Source organism: Frieseomelitta varia, unplaced genomic scaffold (genome assembly GCF_011392965.1).
Source record: "Frieseomelitta varia isolate USP_RPSP 00005682 unplaced genomic scaffold, Fvar_1.2 scaffold_967, whole genome shotgun sequence".
Lineage (NCBI taxonomy): Eukaryota > Metazoa > Arthropoda > Insecta > Hymenoptera > Apidae > Frieseomelitta > Frieseomelitta varia.
This window is the reverse complement of record NW_025110775.1, coordinates 46662-74045: the sequence shown is the minus strand read 5'-3', so window position 1 is coordinate 74045 and position 27384 is coordinate 46662. Positions and strand designations below refer to the sequence as shown.

General features: G+C 37.4%; 1 protein-coding gene and 1 long non-coding RNA gene across 9 annotated transcripts; one reads left to right on the top strand and one right to left on the bottom strand.

Moving 5' to 3' along the window:
- Nucleotides 1-95: 95 nt before the first annotated feature.
- On the top strand, nucleotides 96-18621 carry LOC122538168 (voltage-dependent calcium channel type A subunit alpha-1-like). Of its 8 annotated transcripts, none has more exons than XM_043672006.1 (12): nucleotides 96-508; nucleotides 1733-2217; nucleotides 2387-2491; nucleotides 2578-2681; nucleotides 4262-4318; nucleotides 7802-7986; nucleotides 8393-8744; nucleotides 10332-10459; nucleotides 10678-10835; nucleotides 11152-11184; nucleotides 12200-12704; nucleotides 16159-18621. In XM_043672006.1, the coding sequence occupies exons 1-12, from the start codon at nucleotides 366-368 to the stop codon at nucleotides 16196-16198; spliced, it is 2295 nt and encodes a 764-aa protein (XP_043527941.1). In that variant the 5' UTR covers nucleotides 96-365; the 3' UTR covers nucleotides 16199-18621. The 8 variants fall into 8 exon arrangements, with proteins under 8 accessions (XP_043527941.1, XP_043527945.1, XP_043527944.1 ...); XM_043672010.1 differs by having other exon boundaries at nucleotides 97-508; nucleotides 8393-8402; XM_043672007.1 differs by having other exon boundaries at nucleotides 99-508; nucleotides 10681-10835.
- Nucleotides 4455-26894, bottom strand: LOC122538169. Its single transcript, XR_006308801.1, has 3 exons — nucleotides 26734-26894; nucleotides 17065-17079; nucleotides 4455-4465 (listed from the first exon to the last, which is right to left on the bottom strand). It is a non-coding gene; the product is annotated as an uncharacterized LOC122538169 (long non-coding RNA).
- Nucleotides 26895-27384: the final 490 nt, after the last annotated feature.

Below are 27384 nucleotides of genomic sequence, written 5' to 3'. Positions count from 1 at the left end.
AAAGTTTGGATAATCGAATTTTCTAAAAAAAAAAAAAAAAAAAAAGAAAAAAAGTCGATAAAATCTCTCTCTCTCGAGGGACTCGCGTGTCAAGACAAAGGAGAGAGTTGAAAAGATCGTAGATCGTAATTAATGTGGTGGATGCGTATTATTAGAGAGTAGATCGACACTATATCACTATGTACACTGTTATTTGTTATTTAAACTCGTTCTAGAAACTAAAAAGTCATGTACAATCACCCAGCGAAAACCGAACGACGAACAAGTTGTCAAGTTTCGCGATGCGTTAAAGTTAAAGTCGAATCGAATTGATCGAAAGGGGGGGGGGGGGGGAGGAAGAAAAGAAAGAAAAAAAAACGTTGCTAATGTCGTTGCTGGCCCTTTGGCCACGGCCTTTTTCTTTCTGTCGGTCTCAGGTATTCGGTAACATCGCGCTGGATGCTGATTCTTCTATTACCAAGCACAACAATTTCCAAAGCTTCATTCAAGGTCTGATGTTGCTTTTTCGGTAAGTAATAACATCACGAACTAGGATTAAAGAAATGAAAGATATAAAAATCAGCTACTTTCGTTCTGTTCTTCTTATACGTTTATATTTGTTTCTGTTTTCTATATATCGTTTTGTTTTATCACCGGTGTTTCGTTTGTTTGCGAAAAGAGCACTGCGCTGATACTTAAACACACACGCAAATTTCAAACGCAAAGGAACTTGAATCCTCGAGGAACTTAATTCTCATTGGAACGATCTTTCGGAGTATAAGAAAGAGAATGATATGTGTATGAGAATAGAGAGGTGATTACGTTTACATTATATCGGTTGAATTTAACTAACACACTAACCATAAACAGGCCGAACTACGCCTATATTACAAGTTCAAACTAACACTGTAGTAGAGCGGTCGAGTAGAGAATTGAGTTACTAAAACCAGTACTCGCTTTCGGTGTTGCATTGTACTACGAAGATGCAAATTTCTATGCATGAACCGTGTTCTCAGTGACAGATCCAATCCTTTGTCGAAATGTTTGTATAACTTGCCATTTTCACTTGTTGCTACCTGATAAAGTATAGAAGTCCCCCGTTGACGACGTATCATGTGCTTTTGAGTTGAGTAATTTGCATGAAAGTACGAATCGACGAATTTTGAAGTTTTTTTTTTTTTCAATAACTTTCATTTAAAAAGTCATCCTCCGGTGGAGGAGGAGTGTGACGATGAATTTCAAAAATCGTCGATCGTAACGCAAAGAGTCTGTCAAATTTCGATAAGCGCAGCTTTCAAATTGTAGTAGAAGTCGAACGAGGATAGATCGCCATCATTGAGTTTCCAGTTTATCATTCAGCACGAGAATAATAAATATTTCCCTCGCGTCTCGGAAATGCTATAAAATTTTCAAGCTATATGTTATATGCTTCTAAAAATTTACATTAATTAAATATATATTTATAAAATAAAAATAAAATAATCACAAACATATATTTATAAAACTCGTGTCACTCATGGCGCTAGTGATAGATATTGGATAAAAATAAAATAACAATAAATATATATTTATGAAAAATTGTATCTCATAACGTTAATAACAGATATCACGAGTAATGAAAATATTACGTTATTTAAAAAAAAACGTGTGCAAAGTTTTGCAAAAATCGGAAACTCGAAGATGTCTTTACCTCTCTTTACGATGAACCTCCCATTTGCAACAAACAATTGCACAAAACGTGAAACGTTGTCAGGTGTGCGACTGGCGAGGCATGGCCGAACATCATGCTGTCCTGCGTGAAAGGTCGTCCGTGTGACGCGAAGGCCGGCAAGCAAGAATTTGGTGGCTGTGGCTCGAACATCGCGTACGCCTACTTCGTCTCGTTCATCTTCTTCTGTTCGTTCTTAATGCTGAATCTGTTCGTCGCCGTCATCATGGACAATTTTGATTATCTGACGAGAGACTCGTCGATCTTGGGCGCTCATCACTTAGACGAGTTCGTTCGGATCTGGGCCGAGTACGATCCAAACGCAACGGGCAAAATCCATTACACCGAGATGTACGACATGCTCAAGAACATGGATCCGCCGTTGGGGTTTGGTAATAAATGTCCGAACAGGCTTGCCTATAAGAAACTTATCAGGATGAACATGCCAGTGGACGTGGACCTGAAGGTGAACTTCACTACCACGTTGTTCGCCCTCATTCGCGAGAATCTTAATATTAAAGTGAGAAGAGGTGAGTGTTTGGATTATTCCTTTGATTTGTGAAAGCCTGAACGACTACTCGAATTTAACCATTGATTGATACACTGATTCGTCTATGGACGACGAACGGCTTACGTCAAATCGATTTGCCGAAGTTGCTTAATCTTTAATTTGCATTTTGTATTTTGGCGAATCTCTAGCCTCTGAGAGAATCCAAGCGAACGAAGAACTGAGGGATACGATCAGAAGCATTTGGCCTCTGCAGGCAAAAAAGATGTTGGACCTTTTGATACCTAGGAACGAAGGTGAGAGTCGTTCAATTTTTAGAAACAACAAACCTAACCCCGTTTGCAACAGCGTGCCGATAAATGCGTACGTTTTTTTGTTTTAGAATTAGGCAGAGGTAAGATGACCGTTGGTAAGATATACGTCTGCCTTCTGATACTTGAAAGTTGGAGGACGACTAGGTTTGGTCAGATAGAATCGACCGGACAGGTGAGTTTATCGTTAGTTACGGTTCGAGTGTAACTCGTACGAAAATGGAAGCCCCTAGAGCGATATGTCCCTGTTCAGACAAGGAACCGTCCGTGTTGCGCTCTCACATGGTTCATTCATCGTCTCGCTGTTCATCTGATTGCCGATATCGTCAATTTACATAATTTGTTTGTCACGCGAAGGAAAAGTAACTGCGGTTACTTTGATAGAATCGAACGAATCGATGGGACGAGCCTCGTGAGATTGCAGTCGAGGATTGAGTTCGAATGGATGTTTGTCGTTGGCTTCTTCGTGGTAGGATTTCACATGGACGGTGTGGAAATCATTTCGTTCGAATAGAGAATATCCAAATATCCCAAGTAGCTTCTTGATTACCCATGAAAGCTTAGTATCGCAAAAGACGACACGAAAATTTCAACGATCGGACCGATGAAACGACCGAGCCTCGTCGTTTCAGATCGTTTTTTTTTTTTTTCATTGAAAATATATTACGAAATTATACACGTTTGGAAACATAGGCGCGATTCTAAGCTTCCTTCCCGTGTCCTAACATTCTGACGCTATATTAATGTGTGCTCAGTAGTGCTGAGAATTTTCAAACATTCACATACGTATTTGAACGAGTAAAGAATATTCGAAACATTTTTTTGCTGCGCTCCTTATTCCAGCGTGACTGGCTGGAATAGAATCAACGAGATCAATTTCGATCGAACGAGATCGCGTCAGATCACATTTGTTTTTAGATTCAGGCCGACTTTCGACTGCTTTCGTCTCGCTGGAATAACGAATCGGCATAATTTATTGTTAGTTAAATATTACGAACAAGGAAGACGTTCGATTTCTGTCTGTTAAGTTGAATTAGCCAAGTCAATATGTGTAGAAGCAGTTCGATGTCACCCTTCCCAAACGTCACAATTCAAATTTCATGCAAATGATTGAACGTAGATTGTTCAGAGTCGATACGTCGGCTGCTATTGTTCGTCAAACATTCGGCAACACTGATCAATTTCACCACGGCAATCGCACGATGATTTCAAATTTCATTGGGATCTCGCGTTTCATCGATTGACGTTTCAACGATGTGTTGCACATAGCGTACGACGTATCGACGCAAATACGGATTACACATAGAAAATTAGGACAATATGAAGTTTTGAATGAGTTACGATTAGAATATTAGAAAAGAATCTGTGTGTTGAATTTATACGTGTTTTCATTAAAAAGTCATAGAAAGAGAGTACGACAACGAGGTTTGAACCTTCAAGTTATTGATAAATAGAGTTATGTTGTTGTAATTATTATTATTACCATCATTATTATTATTATTATTATTATTATTATCATCATCATCATTATTGTTATTATTATTATTATTATTATTATTATGGTTATTATTATTACTGTTATGATTATGATTATGGTTATTACTGTGATATTAGCGTAGGCGTAATTTTAAAACTGGATATCAATCACACAGATACTATTATATATTACGTTTATGTATTTACTATATACTCAGACAAGAGGATGTTCACGCAGCTCTCAATCATCTCTTTGTGTCTTTTCTCTTTGTTTTCCAGAACGATAACGATCTTATCGATAACGATAATGCTGGGCAAAGTCCTGCAGCCCAGGCGGTAGTACTTACTTTTTCTCTTACTTATTATCATCTTAATACGGTCTTTTCGTTTCATTTTTTCTTTGTACAGTCACATTACGTTTCACTAATACGAATTACGTTCACATACCCTCACCATTCACTGCAAAGCTAGCAATTCAGACGTCTTCTCGTCGATGAAAATTTACTATAGAAAAATTTACTATGCATATTACGATTTGCAGTATGTACAATAGTCGCAGAAACTTTGCAGCGAATGATTTACATTTCTTGTACATAATAATATTTGTAATTCGTTTTATATTTACGTCATTAACTCATGCAGAGACACAGTAGCCTATCGTGTACCGTATCTTGTACATATTATAAATCACAGCAGATTAAATAATTTCAATCGTCCGAGTTGGTAAAACTATGTAATTCTTCTTCTTTCCCCCCTTTTTTTTTCTTTTTTTTTTAATTTTTCATCTAGAAATCGGCAGTTGTATCTCTGCTCATTTTTTTTTTTTTCAATCTTACACGTTTCTTTCTGTGCATCGACATAGACATACATACAGACGCGCGCGCACACTATGACACTTGTACATTTTCGTTGAAATTTCTTTTCTTTCACATCGTAGACCTTTGTTCTTTCCCTAACTTTTTTACTGTCACTGAATCCACAGATCGATAGAATACAACGCAACAGCAATTGATGTAAATTACGCTAAACCAATACGGTAAACTTTGAATGTCAAGGAAAGAAAGCTTTTCCAAGCGAGAGAAATGAAAGAGGGAATGAAAATGAAATCAACCGCGGTTGCGTTCAATTACAGAATCACAATCACACACGCGAACTTTTTCTTCTTTCTTAGGCACTTAATATATACATTAGTGGAAGTAATTGACTAGAGCATCCAAGTCAAGTTAACACTATATAGATTCTTAGAAATTTTTAGTCTTTCCTTTTCAAAGAATTTCCTTTTTTTAATAGCACGTTTCCTCTTCAAATAATAAGCAACTAGTCTAGGATAATACTTGAATCTAGTTAAACTCGTTCAATTTTATGCATCATCAACCTTTCAATCGATCTTTGTCTTTTTCGTTTCGCCCCCCTCCCCCCCCCCCCTGTCTTTAACGAACAGTGCTCGAAAAATTCGATTGCGAAAGATACTCGCGATGATGCATAGAATTGCAACGTTTTGAGTTTTTTTTAGTGGTGGTGTCGATGTCACGTGGGGGATCGTTCGCACGTGTTCCCACGTGAATCGGCTCTTTGCCTCGAGAACACGATATAGCTATGTGTAAGTAAATTACCTAGTACATCGAACCTCCTATAGAAAATAAATACCGGAGAGATTTGATCCTCGAACATAGCTCGCCTTTTGCCTCGAGTATCATTCCATTAATTAGGTTTCGCATTAGTAATCACCAATTTCCAATTTGATCTCTTTAGTGCGATAGTTCTCCAAGCCCCAAATGTACTTGATCTTGTTAGTGTCCGACATAGTTGATCTTAGATCGAGCATTAGAAATATATTTCCTTTTTTCGACATTTTTCGAAATACGGTGTATTCTTGTTACGAAACTTCGCTACAGCTCTGATTGTAATTTTCCCTATTTTACTTTATTACCTTTTTTCATCTTCTCGTTCTTCCCTCTAGCAGCTGTTTAGCAGAAAAATCGAGGAACTCACCCTCGATTCGTACTTGAACTCTCTGAGACGGACATTCTTCTTTGACACGCTCTCGAGAGAAATAATTCGGATCGAAGTGCGTTCTTTGAGTTAGATTTCCTGATTAGATGTATAATTTTTTCCTTTCTTACCTATCTGTTACTCTCTATCTCTCTCTATCTCTCTCTCTCTCTCTCTGATAACCAGCGTAGCGTAGAAATTATTCTTAGAAATTCCACAGTGACCACTGTTTTCGTGGACTCTCGTTGCCTTGCTAATTCTCTTCCAATGGCTTACTTTCTGACACGGTCCTACAACAACAACAACAACAACAACAACAAAAGTACACTACTAAGCACCCGGTTACTCCGTAACACGACTACGATTACCACACTACGTTTACGTAGTTAGATTTCTAAATCGCCTTATCGAAAGAGATTCGGTGACGGCCTATGAGATTTTTGTCGAAACGAACGATGCTGTGAACAACCAAATGTTCTATCGGGATCCAACGACGATCATTTGCTAGACGATGTAAAAATGTATCGTATCGACGAACGATATAATTCGAGATATGATCGCTTGATGCGCGGCAAATATCGTCGATTGTCGATCAAAGGGGAAGGCACTTCCGCGAGGAAGTTCTTCCCACCGTATTCAAAGTTTCTAAACAAAGTATTTGTAGACAAAGTATTTGAATATATGAGTAATTTTTGATCGAGTTTCAATAGAGTGATTTTTCATAGAATTTTTATTATACCGTATTGAAAGTATTGATATACACATGATAGATGAAATAAGTAGCGAATACGTAGCGTGCATAGGCATGTTGATAATTCCAGTCAATTAATCTCTAAAAGTATTATGGTTCCCGCATAAAGTACCCGTTCGTTGTACCAATAATTGGCTTGTGTACTATGTGTGTCCATTTGTCTTTCGCATATGTCTGTATCTTAGTATCTTTAGGAACATCTTTGCGAATTGTTCAAGTTCCGCTTCGATGGAATAAGTTGACCTTTTTTATTTAAAAAAATGACACAGAACCGATGATGAAACTGCGTAGTTATTTAATATCGAGGAGCATGAACGATTCGCGATATTGTGTTGCATGTTGATCAACGTTTGCATTTCTACTGCCGTAAACGAGCAACTGTCTTCATTTGCATATGATACTTTATGCTCACTTGTAAACACTCTACAAATATATAAGATAATAATTAACATACGTACGTAAGAATATTGCTTCTGAGAAACATATACAGGCTTTGCCAGAGTGATCCACCGTCACAGACTATAATTATCACCTTTGCTATAATTTTATTCGATATTCCAACATATTCCGTATTCTTTTGCACACACATCTCTCGAAGAGAAAGAAAAAACGAAAAAAAAAAAGGAACGTGTATTTTCTTGCTGTTAGAAGAGAAAATGTTTTCCTTAGCGACACTTTCAAGTGCACCGTGTCACGACATACTCTTTCTAGCATGGCCTCTGTTTTTTAACGAAAATTTTTCGTTGCTACAAACTCGTGCTCTATCTTAATCATTCTTCTTTCCTTCTAACTCGAAAGCACGCAAGAGTGATAAAAAGGTAAAACGAGGAGAACGAAGAAAAGCCTGTATGTGCCTGTATATACTGTACAATAATATGAGTTGGCTTGGCGATCGAATGATCGTCTAAAATCGACAATCGATAAAAACCAAAAAAAAAAAAAAAAAAAAAAAAAAAAAAATTAAAAAAAAAAAAAAGAAAAAAAAAAAAAAAAAAAGAAAGAAAGAAAATATACATACACAAAAGAAATATCGATCAGCTCTGATAGTCGGTGTGGTTTCGCACGTTCGACTTTAGCAATCGGCCTTCCTCAACTGCATACTGGATGTGACGGCGGTAAATCATACCGGAAATAATCACGCAGCCGGAAGTAGGGCGAACAGCCTCGAGCACGTGGTACGGCCACCGTCGGAAACGAAGCTCGATCAGCGCAAGGAGCACATGGAGGAAGACGACGAGCATAGACGTCAACGTAGCATCAGGTAGTTCGTTTTCCGTTTTAATTTTAATCGGATATCGAGTGTCGATATCGCGTAATAAAATCTTGATTCCAGGTTGAACTTCGTTTCTGGCACACCGAATTTCTGATCTTTTTTTCTTTCTTTTCCTCTTTTTTTTTTTTTTTTTTTTTTCTTAAACGATGCACGCACAAGTCGTAAATGCTTATGTAAATTTAAATCATCATTAAAAAAAAAAAAATAGCATTGTACGAATACTGTATTTGCCATAAATGTCATGAAATACGTGCGCCCGAATAAACTGTACGCACGATCTTTCAAATAAATGAAAACGAGAAGTTCAGTGTGTCCTAAAACGATGGTTCACCGATGTTCGTGTTTGTAATAATGATTTTCTTGTTTTTTTTTTTTTTTTCTGATATAATTTCAGAAATAAAAAGGTGAACTGGAAGATGTCCCACCAGTACGATATACTAGGCAGCAGCGGAGAGAGTAGCCAGGGAGGGGGTGGGTCTGGGGTTGTACCCGTAGTTAATGATGAGGATCGCGCCCCCGAGCTAGAGCCATTGCTGGCTGAGGTGCCCTCCCAGCAGGATCAAAACTACTACTACCACCATCACCATCACGACCAATACTACGATACCGACAATGATCTATACTATGACCATCACCACCACCACCACCACCATCACCATCACCATCATCATCATGCTCACCGACCACCCTCGTACTATCAACACCAGAATACCTACGCACCTCGCTCCTCGATCCGTTACCACAAGGTCTCTCGGCTCGATTCAATTAAAATCCACCTCGATAATTTTCAAATTAATCTCGATTCCGATGAAACTCCCCTCGATCGGTTGCGATACAGAACGAAATTTACTTGGGTTCAGCATGCTCACGAGTTAGCAACAGTTGCTGTACTCCTGTTCGATTTCGAGACACGTGTCTAGATCGCGGTAGATCGAGGATACTTATATTCAATCGGGATCTAATAGATCATCGTGTTGTTGTCACTAGTCGATCGTATTCAACCGACTGTACATACATAGACTTCAATGTGTGACGTTACGCTTTCTTAGGACTTAGATGTCGATCGTCGTTAGACACGGGGATACGTCATACATTTCTCTCTCGTAGAATTATAGTTCGTTACACACGACGGTGTCGTAGTTACGCGACTTAGACAACGAAGGAGCAACAGCACCTTTAGACTAGTTCGCGGATAATCAAAGAAATTCCTCATAGACGGACTCGAGTACACCTTTTAGATCGGGATAGATCTTAGATGAATAGATGGTAGATAGACTCGCGTTCGCGAGATTAGCCACGCAAAACGCTGTTTCATTCGCATTCACGGTTGTTCGAAACGCCGACGAAAAAACGATCGCTAGACATCGTGGCCCGCGACTCAGCAAAAATGATCAAGATCGATCGACGATCTAACTACGTCCATCCTGTACAGAGTTCGCATTTGTCGATCATAGTGTTGACGAAAATCGCAATCGAATCGATCTTGAACGGCACACCTTAGCACAGTTGTAAATACAAAGAAAACGAAACGAAACGTTTTTGTTCTTTCTTTTTTTTTCTTTTTTTTTTTTTCTCTTTTTAGCGGAAGTTCAACGTGAACATTTAGAGAACCCCACCCTTATCCCTAGCTGCTTTCAGCCTTGAGATTATTCTACGAGAGTAACGAAGCACTCGTGCGTTCGACAACGATTGCCTCGTTCTCCGTGCGTCTCCGTGTTGTTCGTTATAATTCCATGTGTATCCACTCCGGTAAGTAAGAAACACCTCTTGGGACGAGCCCAGCACTGGTCGGAAGTTAGTAGCGGAGACACAACTCGTTTCTCTTCTTCTTTCACCTGAACCGCTCCAAAACGAAAGTGAATCAGCAAAGCATGTGCATGCCGAAATCTTTCAAACTTGCATGCTCTTACACGCGCGTACATGTGCCTGTATATCGACTTCTCTGCTCCTCTTCATTGACTGCTCCTCTGATTTTCAAAATTGTCTGTCGTTTCTCGAGACAAAGCTATACAGAAAAGTTATCGAAAAGCACGAACTGCGACGAATCTCTGCGCGAATCTTCGTCGCGTATTTCGCACTTTATGTCAGAAACTTTATGTCGAGACGCGTGGACGTACGTTGTACGTTGATGTTTATGCTCTCGGATCTGGAGACTCGCGCAGAGATTCGCGTTCCGGAGGCAAAAGGCATCTCGAGTCGAATAAGATGTTTGTTCGAGGCGCGAATCGTTAGTAACGAAGGCAAAGAACCGACAACACCCCGACTCTCCTTAAACTCCTGATTTATTCCGATTCCCCGGATCGGCCTTCTAATCGACGAGTCTGTTCGTTTAGATGGAACTTCAGGACGTCGTAGTTAGCGACTCGCGTGCCGGTAGTCTCGAGAGTCTTACCCACGCCGCCAAAAGACTTCACGCACCCGTACAACCAGCTAGACACCCATCGCATTCACCGACTTTAAGGTAACAATGAGACTATCACTGCAGATACAAAAATGAATTTATCACCTTATCTATGCTACGATATGTTATTTCATATTATTTTATACTATTATATTACGCTACGATGCAAATGAAACAAGAAATCCATAGTAAAAAGATTGGAAAGTATAGTTTGCACATGCTGAAGCGACCAATTGGTGCCGTAATAGTCGAAATACGAAATGAATTTATCATTTTAGCAGGAGACACTCGCCAGGACGACCTGGATACGATCATCACGGTCATTACTACCACGAAGGACCAGGGTTTAGCGACACGGTTAGCAACGTCGTCGAGATTCAGAGACACACGCATCATCCCCATCCGTCACAGTACAATCATCGGCACAGAATGCGAGGTACAAGACAGCAATGATAATTCCGTCGAAGAAAACACGGTGCAACGATAAGTCCTTTTTACGAAAATCCAACCTACGAATCTCTTTTTCGAACGTATCGCGAATGATGAAAACGATCGTAGCGCCACGAACGAATTATCGCGGAGGCCTTAGACCGGACGAGAGATTCGTAGTTACGATTTAGAAAAAAAAAAAAAGAAAAAAAAAAGAAAAAAATATGAATGTCGCTATAAGTGGTTTACTCGCAAGAGGCAAAAGCTCTGTTTCACTCGATGTAATACGTTTCTTCGTTTTGTTCTGTTATGCGCCTACAAAGACTATTACGACCACTGCGACTATTACGACGATGGTAATTTCTTTCGCAACTCCGTTTCATTCCCTGTTCCGAAGCTATTTCATTATTATTATTATTATTATTATTATTATTATTATTATTATTATTATTATTATTATTATTATTATTGTTATCGCCACCAATACATCGTCATCGTTATATCATTATTATCAGCAACTGTCATCACCTGTTGTCGTCATATTATTATCGTTACTATCACCTATTATCGTTTGGCTTCCACCAAATTGTTCATTCTCCGCCCACATTATTCATCGACACAACAAACAGATACAGATTAGTATGCAACTTAATACATTTTAGTATAACGCAGTATCGCACAAAACAGACATTTGTTCCCTCTCTCTCTCTCTCTCTCTCTCTCTCTCTCTCTCTCTCTCTCTCTCTCTCTCTCTCTCTCTCTCTCTCTCTTCCCTTCCTTTCTTTTCTTTCACGATGAAACACGTCGAGAACGTTTCGAACTTGTAACTAACACTTCCAAGAAACCAACCATTTTTTTCATTACTTCGTGTGACATTTCTGATTTGTTCGAGACACTGTGCACGAAATAGATAACACACAGGCTTGTGACTATAGCACATTGTGAACACTTGTACTCTGGTTCACCCATTTAGAAACATAGACACTCGATAGTTGTTTGTATCTAGTGTAATTGCACGCCGCGGAACCCCTTCCCTCCCCCCCCCCACCCCCACCCCTCCCTCTCGAATAGCTAGAGAAATTGGCATGCGGCATGTTGATCGATTTTAACGTAACGAACAATTAGACCGAACTCAAACTGCAATCGAACTCCTCCATTACTCTCAACGACTGGATAACTATAGTTCCCTCCTAAACAACGCGAACAACGCTCACAGGTCACAGGAAACTCTCCCTCGAGTACCAACTGTTCCCTCGAATAGTCCTCGAGTCCCCCCCGGTTTACCGAATGATCTCCTAGGAAAGCTAGAAAATAGCCGTTTTCGTAGAGAGAGAGACTTGAAACGCGAACGCTAACGAGCATATTCGTCAGGTCCGTGGAGCGCTTCGACCAGCCCGGCGAGAACACCGAGCCCTATTCACCACATCGATCGAGGCCGGCATTACGGGACGACCAGTTTGGAGCAACGATCGAGAAGCCCGAGTCCGATCGGTGGTCGCCAGCCTGCCCATTCGCATCAACACTATCATCGGCATCATCCCCATCAGCACAGTTATCCGGTGTTGGTAACCAGACGGGGACGTGGTCGTCGGCTGCCGCCAACGCCGAACAAACCTTCGACCTTGCAGCTGAAACCGGCGAACATCAATTTCCCCAAGTTGAACGCTTCGCCGACGCATGGATCGCACATGCACGTGCCGATACCGGCTGGGATGCAGCATCCGCCGCCAGGGCAGCATCTGCCATCGATACAATCGAGCCACTGTCCGTTGAGCTTCGAGCAGGCGGTGGCGATAGGCCGCGGTGGCCGTTTGTTGCCCAGTCCTGTACCCAACGGCTACAAGCCGCAGCCACAAGCTAAGCAGAGAACACCCAGGTACGGGTTAATTAATTTATCTTCTCTTGGACGATACGTATGCGTAAATTTTACAATTTTGATCGATGGCCTGCTTGCCATTCGAATACGCTGTTTTTATATTTTAAAGTGGCAGAGTATTCTAAGTTCAGAGTTTTCGTATACCTGAGAAATCCGTAGAGGATCATGATGATAAATTTGGTAAAGCACGTCCTCCAAAAAGTGCCTTTATCGTTCTTCAAGCTTCCAGAAGATCGATGAAGGAGAATCGTTAACTAACAAGCCGCTAAAACAGACGTATTCGTATGGATTTGATCATTGATTATTATTTGATAACAAGGTTATTGGTTCATCCTTTGCCTGATGAAGGAAAATGTGTCTACGGAGACGGTGGCGTTGCTAATCGTTTGGAAGAGAAAATTTCGTTTTGTCACCGATCGCAAGGTTTTATTTGCTGCAAAAGACGCGATAGAGAAAGTCATCTCATCTTGGAACTATCAGTGAAAGTTTAACTTAACTGGCTGTACCGAGAAGATTCTGATTATTGCTTGCAGAAATATGTCAAAGATAAAAATTCGTATTAACGCATTAACGTGTGCTGAATGTTATTCTGCTTCTGCTCGACTCTTGTGACTATTAATCTTCGTTGCCAATTAGAATATTTAATAATAATAGGGATAATTAATTAATAAATCTTATTCATAATCTTGCAAATTACAGTGATCAGAAAGATTAATCGGATTCTATTAAGAAATGACATTTATTTTTATACGAACTTGATGATCTTCGAAGAGAGGATTATTGTACCAGCTATGAAAATGACTTGAAGATACAGTCCGCGACAGAAAAATGGCACACCCAGTGTTTTTGTTAATTATTATTTAATAAATTACAAAAATATAATTTTACATTTACATATGTAACGATAATCATAACAGTCCTCATTTTATCTGTAAAAGCAAAAGAATCGTGAAAAATCGGCGCGACAAATTATAATAATAACAGCTGTTCATATTTACCAAGAAAAAACAATATTTGATATTTTGTAGAGCCTCCAGACTTTTTTGTAATTGCAATCATTCGGCTTGGAAGCCGATTTATAAAGTTTTTTAATTCATTTTTTTATTTATTTTGTATCTTTCATCTACCATGGAAGACCAGATATACAGTTTATTTGAGGTAAAACGAATGCCAAAAATTATTTAGAACTAATTAGTGAACAAATTGAAAGATGTGATATCCAAAAATTGGTTCATATTTCAACAAAATAATGCGGCGGTTCATACTGCAAAAATGGTAAAGTCATATTTTGAAGCTAATAATATTCCACTTTTGAAATGGCTAGCCCGTTCTCCAGACATGAACATAATGGGGAGGTCTTGCAAGAGCCGTTTATGCCAAGAGAAGACAGTTCAGTAACATAAATGAATTAAAAGAAAGAATGTATTTTAGTAGAATGGAGAAAAATAAATAAAAAACGAATTGAAAAAACTTTATAAATTGCTTCCAAGGCGAATGATTGCAATTATAAAAAATGTCTAGAGGTTCTACAAAATGTTAAATATGGATTTTCCTTGGTAAATATGGACAGAAACTGATTTTTAAAAATAGCGTGCTATTAATTTGTCGCACCGATTTTTCAGGCTTCTTTTGTTTTTACAGATAAAATTGAGGACTGTGTTGTGATTATCGTTACATACGTTGCAGAAATTGACATAAAAATGTATATGTAAAATTATATGTTTGTAATTTATTCAATGATAATTAACAAAAATACCGGATGTGCTATTTCTTTTGTCGCAGACTGTAAATCTTGTACGAAGCATTAATCCAAGTTTCTCTTCGGTAATCGGGAACTCAGCGTCTGAGCTGTTTTACTTTGTACTACTGAGCAAAGACCTACGCTAGTCAATTTTTGAATTTTAATTTAAAAAAGTCGTTGAATTTAAAAAAAAGCGATTAGAATAAAGTGTTTGGAGTATGAAATAGCCTCTGATTCTAGGATCAATTGAAACATGAATATTTCAAGATAGTTAAGTTATTAAAATGTAAATTATAACTGCAGAATCGTTCAGCCAGTAGGGACAGTTATATCAAAATACAATCACGAGTATATTAAGAAAGTATTCTCATTCGAAGCTACCAATTCTTAAGCGATTTATTGGAGAGAAAATTGTTACATTTTTATTACAGATCAAGTATTTTGAAATTTTGTATATCTTTGATTTATATCTTGAATTTTTGTGCAATTACTTGCATTATTATTCAAATCACTGTATGTTTTTCGTAGTATATCATTTTCAATAGTTGTCAGGATTTATGTTGTTGTATTCATTTTGAAACGAAAAAATGAAAAATCTATACAAAAATGAAATAGAACTGGAATTAGAATTAGAATTATATCAATACAAACAATAGTTTTTCTTTTGTCGTCTGAAAAAGTAATACATTTAATCAACTTTCGCTTTATATGTCATTTTATTAAAAAAAATTTTTTTTTATTTTATTCTATAAAATAACTATTTGGTAAATATGCAGAAAATGATAATCTTCACCGATATCAATGCGGTTGAAATATGTTGTTGTAGACATGATTCTAAGCAACTTTTTCCTATAGATGTTACCGTCGATACTAGTACATATAAATTCTGCCTATGTGACATAAACGCGCGTCATATATGCATGAATATTGGTTGCCGGCTGTCTGTGACATTTTTATATCGTTTTAATTTATAAAACACAGATAAAGGAGACGGAGGAACTCAATTTTTAATTCAACAAAAGTGTTGCCGGCCGGAAATTTATTTAACTCAAATCAATAACGAAAAAGTGACAAGCATTTTTTAAAAATGAGCATTGATATTGATTTATATTACATATTAATTACAGAAAGATACACCTTGCGTATCTTTACTTATCTTTACTTATTTGTTTTTATTATATGATAGATTTATTAATCTAGTAACATGGAAGACGACAATTTCTTTGGAACCTTGCCCTAATTTGAAATATACCAAATTCGTTAATGTTGGCGATACGTATATAAATGCAAACGGTTTTCCTGCTTTTCAGATTTTTTTCAAGATCATTGGGATTTGACAGTCATTTATTTCTTTCTTTTAATTTTTCCCATTATGTGAATCAAAGCAAAGTCAAATGAGTCGCTAGTTTTTTTATAGAAAATGGTCGTTCAGAATTATCATGTTCTCGACAACGTTAAAATCAGTGAGGATCATTCTTTTCTGCATAATTTTCCGCCATTTTTACACAGACGCGTGAAATAGTAATAAACATAATTGTATTGTATTGTCTTGAAACATAATTAAATTGCAGATGTACAAAATTCTCAAAATCCTTGATCTGTAATGACGTAATAATTTTTCATGCAGCAAAGTCAACTTAAAAAATCAGCGGCTGCAAGTGGAAAACTCGCCTCGAAAAGAACGAAAGATTGAAAAGTGAATTTTCGTTGCAGATCGAGACACTCTGATAGCGACGAAGACGACTGGTGCTAGCCAAAGTGGGACCCTGGACGGTGGTCCGGTGACGTGGACGCCCCCAGGCGTCTTAGGGTTTGCGCGTGAATCTTCCATATTGGGAGGCGCATTAATTTAACCACGAACGCGGGAGCGATGTGGTTAAATCGATCAACTGGCTTGGAACTTGGGAGCTACGTCGGAGTTGATGTCCACGTCCCGCAAGTCGGAGTACAAGACAGGTGTACACGATCGGAAACGAGGAAGAGAAGCTGCAGTGCAATATCGTGCAGTGTCGTCACTGTGGAGAAGGAACAGAAGAAGACGAGGAGGCTGAGTGAGACGTTGAAGGGAAACGAATGCAATGGAATGCTCGGCTGGTTCGAGGGAAGGCTTGATCGAACTTGATTGAATCGTATTTCTCGATCGGTGCATGAAACAGGACAAGCAAAGGATTCCATAGGGGAATGAACGCGATTGAAGGAAGGCAACATCGGATGATCGTTACAGGGACAACAAAGCAAACGTACTAAAATATAATACTAAAAAATGTGCAGTCGTCACGGTGATCACCATCGAACAGACTGTCTGTCGTGTGCCACGAAACGACGATCGTCGATTTAAACGCGTAAAACGAGCAAAGCTGAATGAAGATAGAAGAAAGGGGGAAAAGGGGGAAAGGAACATTCACCAACTTTACTGCCGGTTGCGTAGTAATTTTGCGATAAAGTTCAAGTGTCGTTGGAGGTTACACTACTTGGGAACTTTCTGAAATTTTCTTTCGTTTCTCGAACTTGAAAACTTCCTTCGCTGTGCTTTTTAATCGACGGGCCGTGCCGAGGAGGATCCTCTTTTTATACGATGAATTATACCACGAGGGAAACGCTCTCGGATGGTTCGAGCACGTTCGCTTCGGATCCCTCTCTGCGCGAATCTATCAAGTTTTTCAACGGCTGTATCAAATTGCGATTTACGCGACGTCCTCTCACCGACTTGGATGTAGCAAGGTTCCACATGTCTCCGTGTCTGGAGGAACTGGTCGGCGACGCGGGTACGTCATCCACGTTTGCCAACGAAATCTTCTCTTTTTGATTTCTCTATAAGCTGCGCCCAACTCGAACGACTCGTTAAGAAGGTTCTCGATGCGAACCAAGAGAAAACTGATTAACGAAAACGAATTTCCTTTGACGAGTAAAGAGTTTTCATACGTGCGAAAGAATTGAATGAGATGTAGTTGTATAAACGTAGGAAAATGGCACCGTTCGATACGTTCGATGCGAACCATGAAACACGAGTTTCTTCTAACTTCACTGTTTGCACGGAATTCGTTCGATCTCGCTCAGAATATCTTCCGTAGTAGCGTTCAATTTATCGAACGAGTAGACAAACATCTTGATCGAATTTATTCAAGTTTCTTAGAAATCTGTTCTATCGTTAACGAAACCGTGCAAAAGGAAAACAAAAAAAAAAAAAAGAAAAAAAAAAGAAATATCGAAGAAGCGGATGAGAAATGCAACAAGAACCGCGGCTATAAATATCCGATTTTCTCGTACGTTTACAAATTGGTAGCCGCAGTTTTTGTGTCGACACAACGTTCTCCCTTTATTTTACTTTTGCGAATATTCACGACCAGCCAACAACGTTGCGTAAATAAATTACGAAGAATGTTCACCCTATAAAAATTGTATCGAAAATGTGTCAGAAGAAGAGAAATATCGTTGCGAAATTATTCAAATAATCAGCTGCTCTGCAGATAGAGGAGCAGCTTTATATCGGGATATATATAATAGATTTATATATATAAACCTATATACACATAGGTTTATAAAGTTTATAAAGTTATATGTATAACCATATATGTATGTATGTGTATATATATAACCTTATAAACCTTTATATATATATAATATAAACCTTTATATTATATATATATAAAATCTTTAAAAAAAAAAGATACTCGAAGGTAAACATGCTAAAAGATACATCGAATTAAATATGTAGGAATTTTTACTAAATCATCTCGACATCGCTTCGACTCTCTTCTATCGTAAGAAACATTCACGGTTCGCGACAACTGGCTGCTTTGTCGCGATCACGATAATCGATCCTCCGTTAAAACGCATAAACGGAGAGACGCATGGTATGTATCACGTTGAACGCATACACGGACGAACGAACGAAGGACCAACAAATGAGATTTTTCTCCGAGAAGAAAATGAAAAGGAACGAGCAACGTCGAAACGAACGGTGTCGCGGTGTCGTTGTTCCGTATTCTCGCAGCTTGTGCCAATAAAAAAATTCAATGAAACGAAGGAAAAAAAGCAAGGACCATGTATCACGATCATTCGTTAGAAAAGGAATGAAATAGAAATGAACGAAGAAGAAAACAATAGAAAACAACAGAGCGAAATAGAGGGAAATATGTTCACGTTCTTCTCAGAAAAAGAACAAACAAAGAAACGAGAAATGAAACTCACAAGCACGTGTAAATTATTGCATAATACTGACTTGAAACGTACCATCACTGCTACTATGTCACCATCTACAAGAGACAGATTACCTTACTATTATTACAACTACTACTATTACTTATTAATACTATCACTATTATCGCTATTACTATTACTACTATAATTTACAATCACTCGACCGCCGTCGCTACTACGCTACTATTACTATTTACTACTGCAATTACTAATACTACTGTTATTAAATACTATTACCACCACCAAACACCGCCATCTCTACTATCGCTGCTACTGCTATCACTATTCCCACTGCTATTACTATTACTATTATTACTACTACAACAATAACTACTATCACTACTCCTTCTACTACTACTACTACCACTACTACTATTACTACTACTACTACTACTACTACTATTACTACTACTACTACCACTACTACTATTACTACTACTACTACTACCACTACTCTTATTACTACTACTATTACTACTATTACTACTACTACTATCACCACCACCACCACAACTATTACTACTATTGCTACTGTTACTATTACTACTACTACTACTACTGCTACTACTACTGTTACTATTACTACTATCACTACTGCTACTATTACTGCTATTACTACTACTGTTACTATTACTACTATTACTACTACTACTACTACTGCTACTACCATCACCATCACCACTATTACTACTATTGCTACTACTGCTACTACTGTTATTACCACTATTGCTACTATTACTACTAATTACTACTATTATTACGATTACTATTACTGATTATTATTACTACTTTTACTAACGCTACGAATACTGAAACATTTTATTAAATTACGAGCATTGTTACTACCATTAAAATGTATAGTTTTCGCGTCGTAATCATCACTCATTGGAACAAGATGGAAAAGATCCATCGGTCGATCGATCGATTAATCGATAGTTACACATACACTATGTACAAATGCATTAGAAGAAAAAGAAGAAAAAAAAAAAAACTGAATCGAACGTACGAAGGAACAAACAAACGTCATTTCGAGTTCTTTGATGCGCTTAAAGAAAAAGAAAAAAAAAAAAAAACAAGACAGAAAATAATCGTCGGAACAAGCATATACACATGTATACATTACATATACACGCATATGCATATGTTATGTATAAAAGAAGCGTAAATGATCAGTGAAGAAGCGCGCGCATAGTAGCCGAATCGAAATTATGTAATTATAGAAACTGAAAAATTTCAAATAGAAGGGGGAAAAAAGAACACGTGTAATATACTGCCAATCGTACGGAGTGTTTTAAGCGGAAACACACACGAAATACATGGGTGTACATAAAGATAACATGTGTCTTTTTTCGCAGCACGTATACACAAAGCATCTATACGTAGATAGATGTAAATAAAATATCGAATGTGATGCGATGAAATGTGAGAAAGGGAGAACATGCGACTATGAACGAAGAAACGGATGAATGGAGTGAAAGTCTTGAGAAACAGAGGAAAACAAAAGAAAAAAAGAAAAAAAAAGAAAGAACAAAAAAAGACGGTTTAAAAATCATTTTTTCAATACCACTTCACGCTTGTCTGCGTAATCTGCGTGCGTGGATTTCGACTGAATATGTGTAACTACGTAGTACTACCGTATAATTAATGTAAGAGTGTAACGACCGAGAAAAAACGAGAGAGAAAAAGAGGCAGAGTGAAAGACGAACTAAAAAAAAAAAGAAGAAAAAAGAAAAAAAGAAACGATAGATTTGTCGACAATATGCGAATGCTTCTCGTGGCTTGAGGTTCTCGGTGATGGAATACTTTTGTTCTTCATTGGACATAGTGTATTTCTCGTTCTTTCTATTTTCTTTTTCTTTTTTTCCCCTTTCAATTTTGTCATTCACTTTTGTTCCGTCGGTCGAAGGAAGAGGAATTATACCGACGAATTCACATTGAGAGGCACATTATGCGGTGATGTGTGTTGCACTATAAAGCGCCGAAGAAAGTGCCATTACGGTAAATGAAGATGAGGTGAAAAAAAAGAGAGGAGAATAATACATAAATTACAAAAAGGAAAAAAAATGTAAAAAAAAACTATCGAGAAACATCGAGAATCTCGCGAGTGTGAATTTTATGATGTGCAGTCGATGCTGAGCGTGATTTTTTCCCTTAAGTGCTTTATAAAACTCAATCGTATTTCGTATCGTCGCGTTTAAACGTCACTGTAAAGAGAATGCATAAATATAATAAAAAGAAAAAAAAGAAAAAAAAAAAAAATGAAAAGACGAATGCGTGAGAATTTCGGATACTCAGACATGCCAACGTTTACACTCCTTGAAATAGAATTTAGAAACGAAATGGAAGAAAGTTCTAACACTTCCGCTGTCTGTATGTATTTTTATCGAAAGAACGTTTCTTTTCTTTTCGTTCATTTTATTTCCATGAACGATGTTTTTATTCTTTGTATATCTTTTTACCTTTGTTTTATTTCCAAATGTTAAATATTTTATTTGTAAATGTCAAACATTTTAGATATTTTTTTGTAAACATTAAATATTTTATTTCTGTCATGTTTGTACAGTTTATTTATTCATTTTATTATTTATACGTTTTTTTTCTAAGTCGTTGAAGAAGCATGGTTTGCGCGTTTCGTACATACGAAAGTGTTAGAAAACGTGCACGTGGGTGCGGTAAAGTGGGATATTATTAAAACTATTTTTCTGTGATAAATCCAAGAATCTAGCCAGATCGATGATACCGTTGCGTCGATAGAGAATTTTTTAGCCCCAAAATGCGTTTGTACTAATGTCGAGTAGGAATGGATGAGAAAGGGTGAGAAAGATTGAACGAGTAAAAGGAAAAAACATTCGAACGTGCGAATGGAGCAAAAAAGAGAGTGGCGTATGGAACAGCAAAGAAAACAGTGAAAGAATCGACTGCCGAGGATTGGATAGAGTGTGGAAAGGCGAAAACTAAAATTCACCTTTCACGCGCGTGTGAACTATACAAGTCGAAATCTTCAAACTTACAAAACTCTTTAGCATCGTAAAAACAAGCATATGACCAACCTCTTATCGATGACTTAGCGTAAACAACAAACACGTAAATATTAATATAAATAAGACATAAATATAAGTATAAATATAAATATAAATATATATATATATATATAGTTTTAATTCAAGAAGGTATGTATACATACATATAATAAGTATAAATGTATACACACGTATTATATATATATATATATATATATGTATATATATATATATATGTATGTATATATATATATAATTATACTTTAAACTGAACGCGCTAATTAACGTAAACGCGAGTAACTATCATGCAAACTAAAGTTAATGAACGATTAATAACGATAATAACATAGTAATAACGATAACGCTGATAATATTAACGACAATGCTAAGAATGATACTTGTAACGATAAGGAGGATCGTGACATACAATTCGGATAACCCTTCGACTCGTATCTCACAGTGTATGAAGCGGCACGCTCCAATAATGGTTCGTTTTGATAAAAAAAAAAAGAAAAAAAAAAAAAAGAAAAGAAAAAGGACGCTGCGAGAAGAAGATAACAAGCATCCTGGAATGAAACGAGAAGAGTATGCGCGAACAACGATACTGATTAGCCTAGTGAAGTGGAAACAGAGCTATTTTCTCTCGAAAAGAAAGAAAGAAAGGGAAGACTCTTAAGAACGGGGATCTAATTTCAACGGTTTACGGAAGAACGATCGAACATTTAGATAGAGTCAATACCGCTAACATGTCCAAGTAGACGTTAAAACCAGTCAAATTATCGATTTTTCCAATTTACTATATCTTTCTATTTGTATTTCATGACAATTTTGTATAGTCCAGCATACGGGAATATACGATGGTATTAGCGAGCATTAGAAGTTGGAATTAATCGTAATACGTCTGTTGTTTACTAGCTATATAGTCGTCATAATTAAACATCGTACTATGAATGCACGGATTTCTATCGTCGATTCGAAGATCGAGTCAAAGAGAAAAAAAAAAAAAAAAAGAAACAAAAAAATGACATGGACGAGCATGAGCTTTTTCCGCGAATCGTTGAAATCGATCCTCCAAAAACCGTGGTTGTCCGATAATATACTGTTATACGTCGTCTGTTCGATAAGGCGACGGGTATGAAATGCTTCGATTGTCATTAAATGACCGAATAAAAAGAAAGAAGAGAGAGAGAGAGAGGGAGAGAGAGAGAAAGAAGCGAAAGACAAATAGAGGAAAATGGAAAATGGTGACTGCAAGTAGAAGAATGACGTATCTCGAAGAACAAAGGAGAGAGGGAAGAAATGAAAGAAATACATGTCAGTGAGAAAGAAAAGAAGACAAAGGACAGCGATTGAAACTGGACACGCAAGATGAGGCAGAGAGCTCGTGATCTCGATCTGTCGCGACTTGTAATAAAAAAAAATAAAAAAAAAAGACGAAACGTAAAGACACACTTCTCGGCTCGTTCGTAGAAAGTACATATATGTATAATTAAACTTTATAGGGTAGAAGCGAACTCGCGACCGGATTATGAACCTCCATCAGTTTCTAGGCAACAGAGACTTGGAAGAATCAGTTAGTTGATCACGAGAGTCAGTAAATCCATGTACGATTTCATTATTTGCATTTATTTCTAACGACGCTAAGCGAACAAAAAGATATAATAAACGATGATGATACGAGGGCGTCGAATGGATTAGCACGTGAAATACTACAATTAAGAGTTTTTCTACTTATCTATACATATATATATGTGTGTGTGCGTGGGTATGTGTGTTATATATATAGATATATGTATACATATACATATAGGTATATACATATGCATATACATATATATGTATACATACATATACGTATACATTTGAATAATATACATATATAAATATGTACACGTAAAAGATAACATGTATATGCATTTTATATCTATATATTTATATATAAATACATACATACGTATATATGTATAAATATATACATATTAAGCGGACACGAACGAATAATGAAAGCGTATATCGATGCTAAATGCTCTGTTGATAATAAATAATCACGAGAAAGAAAGAAAGAAAGAAAGAAAGAAAAGAAGAAAGGAAGAAAAAAAAATGAATATAAAAGAAATAAAATTTCGTCACTAGATCTCTCGGCTGTTGGACGAGCCGACGAGCTCCGTAGAGTTTCATACTTTTGCAAATATCGAAATCTCGTCGATACATTATTACACACCGATCTCTCTATGTATAAAATAGACATATAAATATATTTGAACGATTTGAAAGGAGAACATTGATCCTGTTCCAAGTTTTGAATCACTTCGTTTGATCACGTGCGTGCAGCCCGCATGGCTCGACCGAATCCAGCGACGAATTGAACGTAACGGATGTGCGTGCATGTCAATTTTTTTTCACGTTTAAGCAGACAATTCATTTTCGTCCATCGGCTCTGAACCAAATCTGCGTAGCGCGGCGCGGAGCAGCGGCCGCTCCGTCGAGTCGAGCGATCGATCCTTTTGATTTTGGACTCTTTGAGAAGCACAGGGATCGTTTCGCCAGTGCCACAACACTCGCAGCATAACGTACAGGGGGAAACAAAAAGGAAAAACCCGTCGTTTCTCGACTTGAATCTCGTTTCTTTGCTCTGGGATCGTTTCGCTGCTGAGTATCTCGATACATCAATTTTTTTCTCAAAGGGTTAAACGATTGCGCGACCGTCGCAGTATGGTGTTTGTTCGTCGACGTTATTCCGTTGGAACTTTGTAGCCAGATGTCGCTCGACTAGACGGCTTCGTGTCAAGAGAATAGTAAAGGAAAAAGAAGAAGAAGAAAAAAAAAAAAGAAAAACAAATAACGAAACGATACTATGTACAGAAAAGATCGTAAATGTATTTTCGAGAGAGCGAGAAAGCTTTGCGTGGTTCGTGTCAAGTCAAAGGTTGGTGATCTTTTTTGGAATATCGAAAGGAAGGATGAACGGTAGTAAAGGAAAGAACGGGAGGGAAGAAAATAAATCGCATAAATGAATCATTAAATAGTAACAAGAGTTGCCTTAATATTACATGTTCACAAAATTAGGATACGCAAACGAACAAAAAAAAAAAAAAAAAAAAAAAAAAAAAAAGAAAAAAGAAAAAAATCACAGAGGAGAAGATTATAACGAAGGAAATTCGAATAGTCGTATCTTCTGGTCGAAACGTCACGACGAATACGCGATATACGACCGGTCACGAATAGTATATCTCTTTCCTTTTCAGTATGTTCGTTTCAATAATAATTTTCTATATAGAAAATCATTCGTCGCCGCGAATGCCAATGAATATCTTTTCTGTTTAATGATAACCTAAAATACTCGTTATTTGTTCGTCAACGAATCGTGCACACGTTTGGAAACGAGATCACGACTGATTCCAAGTATCGCTTGCAAGGAAACTCTATTGTACGCTACTGTTCGCGAATGATGTGCTCACAGAAGGAAAGTCGGATTCTGTTTCTTTCACATCTTCTCCGCTTGATACTTGTCATTCCATTCGTTGATGCGAATTTTCTTTGTTTATATTTCGCGTGGATGTCGTTGGCGAACAATAGCATATCGACTGACATACTGAACGCACGCAAGAAATCAAAAAGGATGCAAAAGAGAAAATGAAACGAGAGAGGAGGGAAAAACGGGGGAAAAAGGAAGGGAGAACGAATCGAGAAAGAAATTAATACGGAAAGGAAAGCGAACAGTAGTTGGCCGTATACGTATAATGCGGCGCTCAATGAATCTAAAGTGCTATCTACGGAAAAATGAGCGCAAACGGAGAGCAAATTTGGCGACGAAAACCCGGCAGTGAATGAACAGGCTGCGTGACAGCCGGTGCCTGTTCGAACAAACGAAAGAACGATCGAGAATGCGTGCGTGTGTGTCTGCGTGTAGCTGGGAAAGTAAAAATATCGCGAGGTCGGGAAAAAAAATTCAGCGAGCGCGCGCGAAAGGGAACGAGATCTGTACGCGTTTGAAAAAGAGTCGCGGTGTACCGTTGTTGTAAAAGAAAGAATTAAAAAAAAAATGTTACGTAAAAAGGAAGAGAAAATAAGTAAAAAAAAAGATACCATTGAAAGCTTTAACTTTGACTAATTAAACTAACTTTAAAAGAGTATACAGCGATATAACGCAGTGTGTGCTGCTGCCAGTTGTGTGAATGGCGGATGATTGACGGATGATTCTGCGCGAAATTATTACCGACGATCGATGAAACACGTTTATACATATAATAAAAATATATGTATATATATGTATATATATACATATATGCACATACATATATATAGTTTAATCTACCTCGATGTATTACATCCGTGTTGACACGCGCGCGCGAACATCGATATATTCAATTCTTTCTTTAATACTGTTCGTCAGGTACATCTTGTTCGCGCAATATCCCGCCAATCTTCACGTTATTGTAAACTTAATGTATATTACTTACACACACACACACACACACACACAGACACAGACACACATACACTACATGCACACGCGATACACAGATATATAAATGTATGCATATGTGAAAATGTAAAAGAACACTCGTTTCGTTTCAGAGAAAACAGATCGAGTGCAGATTGTACCTTTATACGTATATCATTGTTCGCGCTTCGTTCGCGTCGCGTCGAGAACACGGGTGACTTGTTGGTCAAAACGAGGAAGTCGAATCACAACAGCGTTTGTCGACTGGAAGCGAGTCCTCTTTATCCCAGGATTTAAACGAGCCATTTCTGTCGGTGAAAAGGAGAAAAAAAAAAAAAAAATCAACCTGACATGTATTTTTTAAGAAGCGCAATCACGAACACTGTTATCATTATTCACGACTGACGACAACACTTATTCTCATAGTTAAAAAAAAAGCACGCGCATCAGCTTCGCGTGTTCGTCGTGACGCGAACATTCGATTGTATCATTTCTCTCCTTTGAATGAAAAATAAGTATTCTATGTGTGTGAACGTATCCGTCAGTGAGGAACTCTCGTATGTTGAGAACAAAAAGAAGAAAAAAAAAAAAAAAAGAAATGAAATAACAAAAGAGAAAAATAACGAAAGGATAAACTCGATTATTCTTTGAACTTACGAATACGATCGAATCAATGTCGAGTGTGAATGCGCGAGTGAAAGTTGCAAAGAGAGAAAGCGAGCACAAGAGGAAGAATGAAAACGAAGATGTAAACATGCATTATTACTTATGTATTATGCAGTAAACGAGACAGATACCTACCTTATATGTATATACATATATATGTATATATGTATGTATATGTATATATACGTATATATATGTATATGTATATATATGTATATATAAATATTATATATATATATATATAGCTAGTTCAATTTGCAAATTAGTGTGTATCGTCGCTTCGAAATGCCCAGTCATTACTCGCCAGAATCCAAAAACCCAACAACCAATTTCAAGTTCATTCTTTTTTTAAGGAAAAAACCAATAAAATAATGTGTTAAAATATTTCAAAATACTTGTGTCTTTTCATTTACATTTAAGGCACACTGAATGCTAAAGTTCTCCAAAACTCTCGACGTTTTAATAAACTCGCAGTTTTTACACTACCGGTGATTTGAATTTCGTGCAGGAACTTCGAAGAGGGCGTATTTAATTACTTTTTTCGATCAACTTCTTCCATGCTCTATATTATCTCAAAGCTGATAGATGGCAGCACCAAACACTTAATGA